Genomic DNA, 13,106 nt, shown 5'->3' on the forward strand with positions numbered 1-13,106 from the left:
AGGTTCTGTAGCTAGAGAAGCAGTGTTTACCATTTCAGCTGAATTTCATTAAGGGAAATATTTGCATTTATGTTCTTTATAATGAGATCTTACTGGCTTTTCTGTAATATCTTTACATAGTACTCTAATTACTTTTTAAAGGTATTGGGTTTTTGTATTGTTTAATTTTAAAACATTGGTCACTTAATTTTAAAAGCAACCAAAAAGAATTCTCATTATTTATGTTGAATAGATGGATACATACCTGGGTTCAGCTTAGCATCCTAAAAAACCTGTGGGAAGTCTTTAAAATTTTGTGAAGAACTTCCTAGGACAGCTTACCTATTCAAGTTCATCGTCAAGTCTCCGTATCTTCTTCAATCTTTTTGGCTAAGTTTGAGAATATTCCATGTAGGGCTTGAACTCCTCGACTATTTAATATCCTTAGGCCTCCATTTTCTCTTCTGACATTTGTTTGATCTATATATCTGCTTAACTGTAATGTTTGTGCTATGAAATTTTATTTTATAACAACATTTTTTAAATATTAACCAGTTTTTTAAACTCCTGTTTTTTCCTTTTGCAGCTGTATGCAGGAGCTATTCTTGAAGTCTGTGGATGAAAATTGGGGAGGTTCCCTCAAGTCCAAGGTATATAAAATCAACTCTAGTAAAATTTAAGTTAATAATTTAAAATCAACATTTCACAAAAATAATTTCATTAAATATTCCCAAGAATAAGACTATTTAAGGTTATACTTTCTCAACAGTATATGAATTTTCTCTACATTTGTCTTCATGGGAGTGGAGTTTTATAATAATTGTTGAATACTAAGTTACTTGACTCTGAGCAAGCATAAAATATGAAATTTAGATTTAAATACAGCACATGATGAGGTGATTATTTTCTTAAAAGAAGAGACTTTCCTAAGTACCAATTTTATGAGAGCCTTTCTTTTACCAGGTGGAAGTGTAATCCTTCTAAATAACATTTTTAATGTAAACTCATTTATATAAAACTCCTAAGGAACAACTGCATTAAGTGAGAGTAGACGTGTACAAAATAACAAACCATCAAGAAGAAAATTAATTACCATAGAACTTGAGGTGTAGAAGAGAGGAGGTCATACAGGAGGTCATCAGGTCATCATACACAGGAGGTCATCCTGTGTATCTTCACAGAAATTAAAGATAAATATGTGAAAGGATAATTGTGAAAGTGTATTCTTTTAGTTGACAACAAACAGTAATGGAGCTCTGTATCTCCAAAAAGACTTGGACTAAAGCTTTTCTATTCCATCCTTGCATGTCAGCTGAAAATCAGTTTTATGAAGGTAATGAAGTTGCTTTTTTGTTTTCTGGGTTTTTTTTTTTTTTAAACTAAAATACATAAGTGCTCTGTTTATATACCTTATTTTGTTTTTGTTTCTGCTGCCTTTTCCATGATTTCTTGCCTTGTTTACTTAATGGCAAGAGAATTTTTTGGATTTAGTATTTTAAAAAATTGCCTGTATTAGCACATTACCTTTATTGCTGACCTAGAATTGTTTATAATAAAATATTGCTCATTTGGCACGGAAATGTAATCCTTGGATTGCAACTTGGGGACTTGGGGACATTTTATATGAGACCCAGAGCAGATGCACATCTAATTAAATACATTCTTTGTCAGAATAAGCACATATTCTGATGTAGCACAGAATATAACATCCACTTCTGCTTAGGGAGAAAATTCTTTACTCTGTATGATTTATTTTGCCTCAAACACTTAAACTCAGTATTGTACCAGAGTTGTTTGGCTTTTTTATATCAGTTCTCTGAATGACAATGTGATCGTTCTTATTCCTAAAAAGTTTTGGCATTTGCTTTTTAATTATATTCATTATTCATATTTACTGACTTGTCTTATTCATAATCTTTTGTGACTCAGATTTTCACGAGGTCAAGAGTAGCTTGCAGGGCTTCCCTGGTGGCGCAGTGGTTGAGAATCTGCCTGCCAATGCAGGGAACACGGGTTCAAACCCTAGTCTGGGAAGATCCCACATGCTGCGGAGCAACTAGGCCCGTGAGCCACAATTACTGAGCCTGCACGTCTGGAGCCTGTGCTCCGCAACGGGAGAGGCCGCGATAGTGAGAGGCCCACGCACCGCGATGAAGAGTGGCCCCCACTTGCCGCAACTAGAGAAAGCCCTCGCACAGAAACGAAGACCCAACACAGCCATAAATATAAATAAATAAATAAATAAATAAATAAATAAATAAATAAATAAATAAAATTAAAAAAAAAAAAAAAAGAGTAGCTTGCAGTTAGCCCTCCTGTTTGTGATATCAGGTTTTCTTATGTCCATGGTAATAATTTCTGCAGTTGCTAGTTCAGTCTTTAAAAGATTGAGTGTAGTTTATTAATCCTTGGATGACAACTTAACTATATATATATTTCTTATGTATAGTTAAATTATCAAACTGGTGGGTATTTGTAGTCATACTGTCTTTTCCTTTTGAGACATTGGATTTTAATTCTATGTATAAATATTTAATTAGTACAAGCTTATTTAAATTAAAAAGATTGTTTAATTCCACAGTCCATAACCATATTTAATATAATTATGTATAATACCAATATTTTCGGAGCCCATGAGAAAGTAATACATTTTTTTAAGTTTACTTAATTTAAATTAGCCACGTCATAAAATGTCAGAAAAAATTAATGTTAAATTATTCCAGAAGAGAGAAGGATTTAAAATTTGAAATGTCTTATCCACATTAAATAACTCAGGGTTTATGAAAAAAAAAGTCCCAGATCATATGCCTTAGCTAATTCCAGGTATACCTCCTAAAATCCTTTTGTTTTCCATGTTATGGTTAAGTAGGAAAGTCAGTATGTATAAAAACTTCTCATTGTATATTGGACCTAGTGTTTTATCACTTGTGGTGACATCAAAAGTAATGATGTTAAGTAAGTATGTTTTCCTTCTCAAGCATAAGTCTTACCATGATAAGGATATGTCTGTAGTCTGTCTCTATCAAAAAATGTAAATTTTCCCTAATTTTATAGGTCTTGGCAAACTTTTTCTGTAAAAGTCCAAATAATAAAGATTTTCAGCTTTATAGGCAACAAGGTCTCCATTGCAGCTATTGATCTTTGCTTTTGTAGTATGGAAGCAGCCATAGAAAATATTTAAATGAATACATGTGTCTGTGTTCCAATAAAACTTTATTTATAAAATCAGGGAGGCCCAATATGGCCTATGGACCATAGTTTGCCGCCCTCTGTATTAGAATCATAAAACTTCAGACACAGAAAGGAATTTTAAAATAATGTAGAACTGAGAGCAAATAGCTTTTTGCCTCTCGTACCCACTTTGGTTGACCGGTAGTGATGCCTAGGATTATGATGCTACCTTGGAGTTTTGCTGGAAGGAATACTGATTCATTAGCACTATCTTCATCAGTTTTCTCATTTATAAAATGGGTTAATAGGTGGTGTAAAATCGGTTAATATCTACCTTATAGGACTGTTTTGAGGATTAAATGAGGTAACATGACTCTAGCATTTGAAACTCTCTTCCCTTCACTTGTGTGAACAGGTCTTTTTATTCTCCTTTCCTGGCATCTCATCTACCACCCACACTTCAAATATTGGTGTTAGTTAGGGTCTGTGTTCTTATTTTCTTACTCTTTTGAATGATGTCCCACTCCCTCAGTTTCAACTGCAGTGTTCACCTGATGACTCCCAATCTGTATCTTTAAATTTTTCTTTTTTTAGATACCATATTTCTGACTGCAAATTGATGTTTCCACTTGCATGGTCTCATAGTATCTTAAACCATTGTACATATAAGTCACCTGGGGATCTTGTTAAAATGCAGAGTGTAATTCTGTAAATTTGGTTTGCATCCTGAGATTCTGCATTTCTAACAATCCTATAGATTGTGGCCTACATTTTTAGTAGAGAGGCGTTAAACCCAGCATGTTCAAAAACTAAATTAATCCTCTTCTCTGATAAAAGTATACCATCTTCTTCCCTGTTTCCACAAATGGCAGTATCATCAAGCAAAAGTATAAGCATGAAACCTGAGAGTCATGATCAATATTTCTTTCACACTTTATACCCAGTTAGTCACCAAGTTGTGTCTCTTCCCCCTCCTTAATAAACCTTCATATCTTTGGCCTTCTCTATGATTTTAATCAGCCCCTTAGCATCTGTATCTGGAAGGATTCATTACTTATTATCTGGCCTGCCTGTCTCTTTTCCCTTTTCTTCTATTCTCTCTTCTACACAACTACCAAAAAAAAAAACCTTTTCCATAAGACAGATTTGATTATGTGACCTTCTTATTTAAAATTACCTGTAGTTCCCCATCACATATAAATGTCAAATTCAGCATCATATACAAGACCTATCATGACATGGATTCTCTTTTCTAGGTTCACATATCTAGTTTATATGCAGAACTATTTGCAGTTCTCTGAACTCTGACCTCTAAGTCTTTGCACACACTGCATATTCTTCCTGACTTATGCCTTTACCCATTTTTGTGACGAACCCCTATTCATTCCAAATTTAGTTCAAGCATTATTTTGGGATTGGCTTTGGACAGAATTTTACACCCTCCCCTTTGTGTTCCATAGCAGTTCCCACATAATATTGTAATGTACGTATTTAATTTACTGGTCTTCTGCCTCTACCAAACTAGGAACTCCTTAAAGCCCAGAATTTTTAAATTTCTTTTATCACTAATGTATCCCAAAACTTTCTAACACTGCACCTCACATTAAGAGGAATTCAAATATTTATTGAATGAATGAATGGATTTGCTAAATTTATCTAATTCAAAGGTGGCTCCACTTTTGACAAATGGGAAACTGGTGAAAAGCCTGTGTTTACATTGGTTATATAGCCTTTATGAATTTATAGTCTTCAAATAGTCCTTTTCTGACTTTATTATTCTTATCTGAAAAGTCATAATCTTTTTAGTTTGTTTTGTCTTCATTATTGTACCTCCAGTCTCCCCAGATTCTCTTATTTAAATTGCCGTTCTCTGAACGTTTTTAATTGCTTTTAAATTGTCTTGTTGGGAGGACCCAAATGACTCATGATTTTGCACTCCAGATAGTTTGTAAGTAAATATTCTTGTTTTAGAAATACTCTTCGATACCCAGTAGTTTTCACTGAGCACAATTGAGAATTCAGTTCTGTTGTTGTTTTTTGTTGCTGCTGCTCTTCTCTTTGTATTGTCGGTTCTGGGTATGATATGACATTTTTGTTTATATTCTGATTCAAATATACTTATTTCTACTCAACGGGAAAACATCTAATTATCATTCCATGTAATTTTATGTGGCAATTCACAAATCTTAATTGTACCTGCCATAAGCCCTTATTTATTAAATCTTAAAACCAGTAGAGTACATTGTATGGCTACTTGTAATGTGACCAAAGGTACATTGTTAGATCTAGCCAAGTGTATTTTGCCTGTATATTTTCACTTGTTTATGATTTTGAAAATAACATAGTTCAAACATTTTTCTTTGACCTCAAGACATATCCTTCCTATTATCCCTCATCCCCACTTATCCTCTTTTTGGAATGAAGAGGAAGATAGATTTTTATTTTTTAATACTCTTCATAGTTAACTTTGAAGAGCCTCTGATTTATAAGAAGAGTACCATGACTTTCTAAGCAGTGTATATAGCAAAACTTGGCTCTAAGGTCTCCTAGGCAGCTACACAAATGACATGCTGGTAAGAATCTTGAGGACAAAACTGAAACATTCAACGTTAAACTTAATGTTTTCTAATCATTTCTGCATATTTGATCGTTTTGAAGTGTTATTTACAAATCTGCCTTAGTAATTGACAAATAATTAAATTGGCATAAGAACATTTTCTTGAAATAGAGTGACTGAATTAATCTCTTTAGGAATCTCCAAACTGATATCACTTAGTTATTTTTAAAACAGCAGAAAGTGAACTAGAAAAATAAGTTACTCTGAAGTCTTTTTTGCAAGTCTCTTATATGCTCATATAGCCTATCCTAGTGCCATGTGTATATAGTAAGTATTCAAATATATTTTAAAAGATTAATTTATTGCCTGTAAAATGTGATTTGCTACCACAGGGTATTTAATAGATATTCACCTCAGTCAAAATTAGGAGCTTGTAAATTTATACATAGCAGAGAGAAGAGAAAAGAACTGATGAAGGTAGTCATTAGTGACTCATCTTAATATTTCTTTTCAATTTATTCCCTCATTCCGGCCTGTTAAAAAATCTTCTGAATGACAGAAAGTTATAGGTTCTGTTATAGATACAAAAAAAATATTTAAGAATAGTTCTTTTCTCCAGAGAAGTTTCTTATGTAGTAGTGACCACACTGTGTATTAAATGATGCTTTGCACAGATGTGCATATAGCATTTGCCAAAGGAATGGTTATAAAATGCAACAGCATATCATAAGCTCATTTTTGTTTGGGCATTCAGGAGTATTGGACAACTCTTAAAGGATGAAGTTAATAGAGAAGACATTCTAATAAGCCAGAATAATATAATCAGTTTTATTTTGAACTAAATTTAGTAGGGGAAGTTTAGATGGGATATCTGAGTGTCTTCCAACAAGCCTGCAGAACCTTAAAGAGAAAAAGCATTTACTAATCTTTGTTTAGTTGTCCTAGATGCACATGTATAAAGATCTTCATAGTGAAACATGTCTATCGTGCTATTGCTAGTTAATTCTAAGTTTAAAAAATACGTTCTCAAAAGCACGTGTGTCACTATAAAATCTAATTAGAGTCTGATGCAAATGATAACAGAACTGGAATTAAGAACTGTCCCCATTTAAGGTATCCAAATGAAACATCCCACTTGTATTTATCTTTTTTAATGTATTCTAAAATTTTTTAACTTGGACAATTAGACGTGATCATTACTAAAAACTTGGTAAAATGTAGATCAACAACAACCCAAAAAGGAAAACATTTATTTAAAACTTCCCCAAACCCTATGCTCCAGATATAACCACTATTAAAATAATAGTTATTGTTTTGAACTGTTAGGTATATTGTGCTAAGTATTTTATATTTTCTCACTTAATTTTTTTAAAGATTTCGTTCAATGCTTCTAGGCTTTTTCCTTTGCAAATATATATTTATGGATAAATATATAAAAACATTAGTGTAAATATATAAAAACAATATATCTATCTTTTTATAACAACCATGGGGAACAAACTGATCTATAAACCTTTATATATGAGTTTGCATTTATATCACTAAATACAGATTAATATAATTTTTAAATGATTGGATGCACTTCATATTGGTCCATGTTAATTTATTTAACCAATAGCCTTTTACACACTTAGATTATTTTCAAGTCTCCAGACTTGGTTAGCAGGATCTTATATATCTTTGCATTATAGTGTAATTATTTCCTCAGAATAAAGAAGTTCCTAGAAGGAGACTTAAAGATCTAAAGAATATGCACGTTTTAAGACTTTTGGTTCATTTTGCTAAATATCTTTCGGGAAGGATGTGTCCATTTATATTTCTCCCACAACTAAGCCCCGGCAAAATCTTCTCTACCCCCTCTCTAACCTTAAATATTCTTTTTAATTTTTGCCACTCCAAATGAGGTTACCTCATTGTTTTGACAGTTCTTTGATTATTTGTGAGGTTGAACATTTATTTCAAACGTTTAGTGACCATTTGTTTATTTGTATATTACATGTTCCTGTCCTTAGTTCATTTCTCTAGTATCTAGTATTTATTTTTTTCTTATTAATAGAAGCTCTCTTGCATACTGTGTAAGAGATAATTTTCCCCAGTATGTCATTTTTACTTTTAACTTTGTTTATAGTAGTGTTTTGCTGTACTGAGTGTCCATTTTTATATAAGCACATCTATAAAGCATTTTCTTTAGGATCATGCATAAGAGAAGAATTTTATATTCCATGTTCCAAGTTGTCTGTGTTAAGTGCTGTGGTAGTATTCTGAATCTTTTTTTTTTAAACACTTATCACAACTGAAATTATCAGTGATGTGATTGCTTGTTTAGCATCTTTCTTCCTCACCAGACTATAAACTCCATAAGAGCAGGAATCCTGTCTGTTTTATATAGCTTTATATCTGCTATCTGGTATACAATAGATATTCAAAAGTATTTATTGAATAACACACACACACACACCCCCCCAGATGCACGCACACATAATCTCTCTCTCTCTCTCTCTCTCTTTGGTTTGCTAGCTTTACCATATTAAAAAATCCAGGTATTTTTATCTCTCTAGATTTCCTAATCGGTTTCTTTGTTTTATCATTCTGGTATAAGTATCACATAGTATACTAATAAACAGTTGAACAGATTCTCCTGTATTTTACTTTTTCTAAATTGCCCTGACTATTCTCCAACATTTACTCTTTTATTATTTTTTTTTAATTTATTTATTATTGTCTGCATCAGGTCTTCGTTGCTGCGCGCGGGCCTTCTCTAGTTGCGGCGAGAGGGGGCTATTCTTCGTTGTGGTGCGCGGGCTTCTCACTGCGGTGGCTTCTCTTGTTGCGGAGCACGGGCTTCAGTAGTTGGGGCTCGTGGGCTCTAGAGCGCAGGCTCAGTAGTTGCGGCGCATGGGCTTAGTTGCTCCATGGCATGTGGGATCTTCCCAGACCAGGGCTCAAACCGCTGTCCCCTGCATTGGCAGGCAGATTCTTAACCACTGCGCCATCACGGAAGCCCTCAAACATTTACTCGTATAGCCGAGTTTTACTGTCATTTTGTCAAGCCCTCAAAATCCCATTGTAATTTGGGATTTTTATTAATTTGAAAAAATTAACATCTTAAAATATTTAGTCTTCCCATTGAAGAATATGGGGTATCTTTCCATTTTATATGTGTTTTAGTTTCCTTGGTTTTTCCATATAGGATCTAATTTTTTATTTATTGAGTTTATTTCTACTTTTTGTGTTGATCTTTGTAGCTAGCTTGGATTTGGAAGTAAACAATTTGAATCTTTTTTTCTTTTAAGCTTTCGTCAGGAGTGATAAACCCAGACTATTCAGAGGACTACAAATCAAGGTAATGCAATTTTAATGTGATCCTTTTTTCCAGCATTTTCTTTTTTTAATTAAAAATTATTCAGATATTTTAATTGACTTTATTTTTTAGTGCAGTTTTAGGTTTACAGGAAAATTGATTCGAGAGTTCCCATGTACTCCCACCCCCACCCTCCAGTTCCCTTATTAACATCTTGCATTGATGTACATTTGTTACAATTGATGAACCAATATTGATACATTATTATTAACTAAATTTCATAGTTTGCATTAGAGCTTATACTTTGTACAGTTCTAGGAGTTTTACCAAATGTCATGTATCCACCATTACGGTATCATACAGAAGTTTCACTGCCCCCAAAATCCCCTGTGCTCCACACCCCACCAAACTCCTGGGAACCACTGATCTTTTTACTGTCTCTATAGTTTTGCCTCTTCCAGATTGTCATATAGTTGGAATCATACAGTAAGTAGCCTTTTGAGATTTCAGATTTAACTTAATATGCATTTACAGTTCCTTTGTGTCTTTTCTGTAGCTGGATAGCTCATTTCTTTCTAATGCTGAATAATATGAATAGTATTCTGTTATACCATGGTTTGCTTTTCTATTCACCTATGGAAGGACATGTTGGTTGCTTCCAATTTTTAGCAATTATGAGCAACAGTGCTGTATACATTTTTGTGTAGACATACGTTTAACTTATTTGGGTAATTACCTAGGAGCACGATTACTGAATCATATAGTAAGAGTGTTGGGCAGTTTCTTACAAAGCTAAACTATTTTCCAAAGTGCTTATTATATCATGTTGCATTCCCACTAATAATGAATGAGAGTTATTGCTCCACATTCATCAGCATTCCTTATTGTCAGTGTTTTGGATTTTAGCCATTCTAATAAGTGTGTGATGTTATCTCATTGTTGTTTTCATTTACAGTTCCCTAATTGAGAATCTTTCCACATGCTTATTTGCCATCTGTATATCTTCTTTGGTGTATCTGAGATCTTTTGCTCACTTTTAAAAATTTTAATTATGGTAAAAAAAACTTAAAAATAGTTAAGATGATAAGTTAAATGTTAAGGGTGCAGTTCAGTACTGGTAAGTTAAATGTTATGGGTACATGTCAGTAGTGTTAAGTATATTCACTGTTGTGCAACAGATGTAGAATTTTTTTGTCTCGCAGAACTGGAACTCTATACCCATTAAACACTAATTCCCCCTCTCTCCTGCCTCCAGCCCATGGCAGCCACCCTTCTACTTTATTTCTATGATTTTGACTACTTTAGATACTTCATATGAGTGGAATCGTATAGTATCTGTCCGTTCATGACTGGCTTATTTCACTTTAGCATGATGTCCTCAAGGTTCATCCATGTTGTAGCATGTGACAGGATGCTTTTTCTGCATCTACTGGGATAAGATTTCTTGTTTAACCTGTTGGTAGTAATAGATTACATTAATTCATTTTCAAATTTTGTACCAGCTTTGCATACTTGGAGTAAATCCAAATTGGCCATGGTATATAATTCTTTATACACTGTTGGATTTGATTTAATATTTTGAACACTTTTGCAACTATAGGCTATGTAGTTTCTAATTTTTGGACTAAAATGAGTTTTTGAATAAAAAATTGAATTTTTAAGAATAATTTATGTAGATAACCTGACCCAAAAGATTTTAGTAGTAATGTTATTGATTAGCGTAAGGGACCAATTTCTAAATTCCAGAAATGGGTTGAGAATATACCAAATGCAAATAATCACATCAGAGCTTGTCTCCATCTCTAAAGTTCACAACTGTAGAAGACCTAGAAAAACTGAAGCATAATTGCTGAGTTTCTCAGCTCCCTTCATCATCACTGCTGCATTTTTAGTTACATGGTCCTTAATTTAGCATTGAAGACTGATCACTTAATGAATGGGATCAGGTTTGTTATCACATTTACCCAGAATCAGAATTCCTCAGGGCTCTCTGGTGAAATATTGGAACCCACTAGTAGGTCTGAAGTTTCAGGAATCCAGCCGAATTATAAACTAATTACAACAGAATAAATTTTCTTTGGTTTAAGAAATCTAGTGAAAGTCCAATACAGAATTGTCTGATAGTTTGTATGCACAGCCTATTTCAACATGGCTCTTAAGAGTCATTCTCATTCAATATTTTGAACTTGTCTGCCTCCTTCATTAGATTTTCAACTCATTTAAAAGTTGGAGTGTGTCATGTATGCAATAAATACTTGTTACATTCAAGAATAAGCTTAAATCCCAAGTAAACTGCTTGATACCAACAGGTGTTTCTCTTCAGAAGTAAAATGTGATTTTTTTTTATTGTCATTTTTGATGAAATCCCATTATACTCTTTTCTAAAAGACTTCTTTTAAGAGCTGTTGTGATGTTATGTCTAAAAGCTTATTACTGTTAAATTTAATTAAGCTGGATTGAATTGATTTGGACTTTGGTTGAAACTGAAAGGGCTCTTTCTAAGCAGAAAATGATATTCCTCTTTTTTGTAGTATGTTCGCGGTTCAGACCCTGTGCTAAAGCTTTTGGACGACAATGGGAACATTGCTGAAGAACTAAGCATCCTCAAATGGAACACAGACAGTGTAGAAGAATTCCTGAGTGAAAAGTTGGAACGCATATAAATCTTGCTTAAATTTTGTCCTATCCTTTTGTTACCTTGTCAAATGAAATATCACAGCACCTAGAAAATAATTTAGTTTTGCTTTCTTCCATTGATCAGTCTTTTACTGTGAGGCATTAAACATCTAATTAAAAGTTGAAGTGGCAGCACAACCCATGTTATGTAAGGAGTTGGCAAGCTTAACAAAACCCATTTTTTATGTTTCCATCCTCCATTTGTTGATACCACTAACAAAATGCTTTGTAATAGTCTTGTGGTTAATTATGCAAATGATAATTTGTGATAATTGGTCCAGTTTTACGAACAACAGATTTTTTAATTAGGGACGTTAATAAGGGAGATGATTACTGTGCCTCATGTGCTGTGTGCTTTTTGAAAGTGAAGACAGAAAACTACAAAGCAAATAAGATATACCGAGCCTCAACAGATTGCCTGCTTCTCAGATCCTCTCATATTTTTGTATTACCCAGCTTTCCTTTTAATAGAAACGTTATAGTTTATAATGAATGCACTGCATAAAAACTGTATGGCTTCATTATTGTAAAACAGATTCAGGATCTACGGTAAGAGTGAAACATTCACACAAAGATTCGCATTAATGAAGACTACACAGAAAACCTTTTTGTGGATTTGTGTGGATCTGATATTTAGCAAATTTTTGTGCTTTACATTCTTACAGAAGAGTAAAGTTAAAAATTATCATTTGTAAGACCAAAATATAAATAAAACGTTTCAAAAATCTATCTGAATTTGAAATCTACTTGTTCTTTCATGTTTAAAAATGACATATTTCTCAGTGCATTTTTATTTTCTTTTCATATAAGCCTTTTTTTTTAAGCTAAAAACACTAAAATGTCTACATTGTTTAAAACTTCTAACTTATTGTGGGTAATACTATTTTGTCTATGATTTTTTGTCAAAGTGCTTTCATTTATGAATACATTTTTCATTTATATCATATAAGGAATTTCTCTTAAAATATAGTTTTTTAGGAGCTATTAAAAATGATTTTTCTTTGCTTAACCTTCTATGTGATGAAAGTGACTTCTTAAAGGGTGGTGCACTAAGAGCAGCATTCATCCAAATGACTTCAGTTCATTTAAACCTTACTAACTTAACAAATTGGTCTAATATCCTATTATGTCAACTCAGTCTTAGGATAAGTTCTTATAATCTGGAAACTTTTATTTTTTATTTTGAATTAAACTATCCTAATGAAGGATATTTGAAAGTCTTGAAGATAACTCTACCAGAAAATGTTCGTAGAATATTTAACAAAGGTCCGTTATTAATCTTTACTGGCATTTTATGTCATGTCATTTTAAATTTTAAGACATTCTTAAAGCCACCTTGAGAATGAAAAAATACTATGAGAAGTCCTGGCAGACAAACTGTGGTCCATTTTTGGTCATCCATAGTAATAGAGAGGGCCATCA

General features: G+C 33.0%; 1 protein-coding gene across 2 annotated transcripts in view; it reads left to right on the forward strand.

The window, feature by feature from the left end:
• SELENOF (selenoprotein F) overlaps nt 1–12,409 on the forward strand; it is a 37,240-nt gene extending 24,831 nt beyond the window's left edge. The window contains exons 3-5 of one of the 2 annotated variants that reach the window (XM_082339621.1): nt 566–629; nt 9,001–9,050; nt 11,540–12,409. In XM_082339621.1, the coding sequence (XP_082195747.1) occupies nt 566–629; nt 9,001–9,050; nt 11,540–11,671 (246 nt within the window). In that variant the 3' untranslated portion in view covers nt 11,672–12,409. The remainder of the gene's footprint in view (nt 1–565; nt 630–9,000; nt 9,051–11,539) is intronic. The other variant, XM_082339622.1, reaches the window with a different exon arrangement.
• Nucleotides 12,410–13,106: the final 697 nt, after the last annotated feature.

Source organism: Balaenoptera borealis (genome assembly GCF_965194805.1).
Source record: "Balaenoptera borealis genome assembly, chromosome: 1".
Classification (NCBI taxonomy): Eukaryota; Metazoa; Chordata; class Mammalia; order Artiodactyla; family Balaenopteridae; genus Balaenoptera; species Balaenoptera borealis.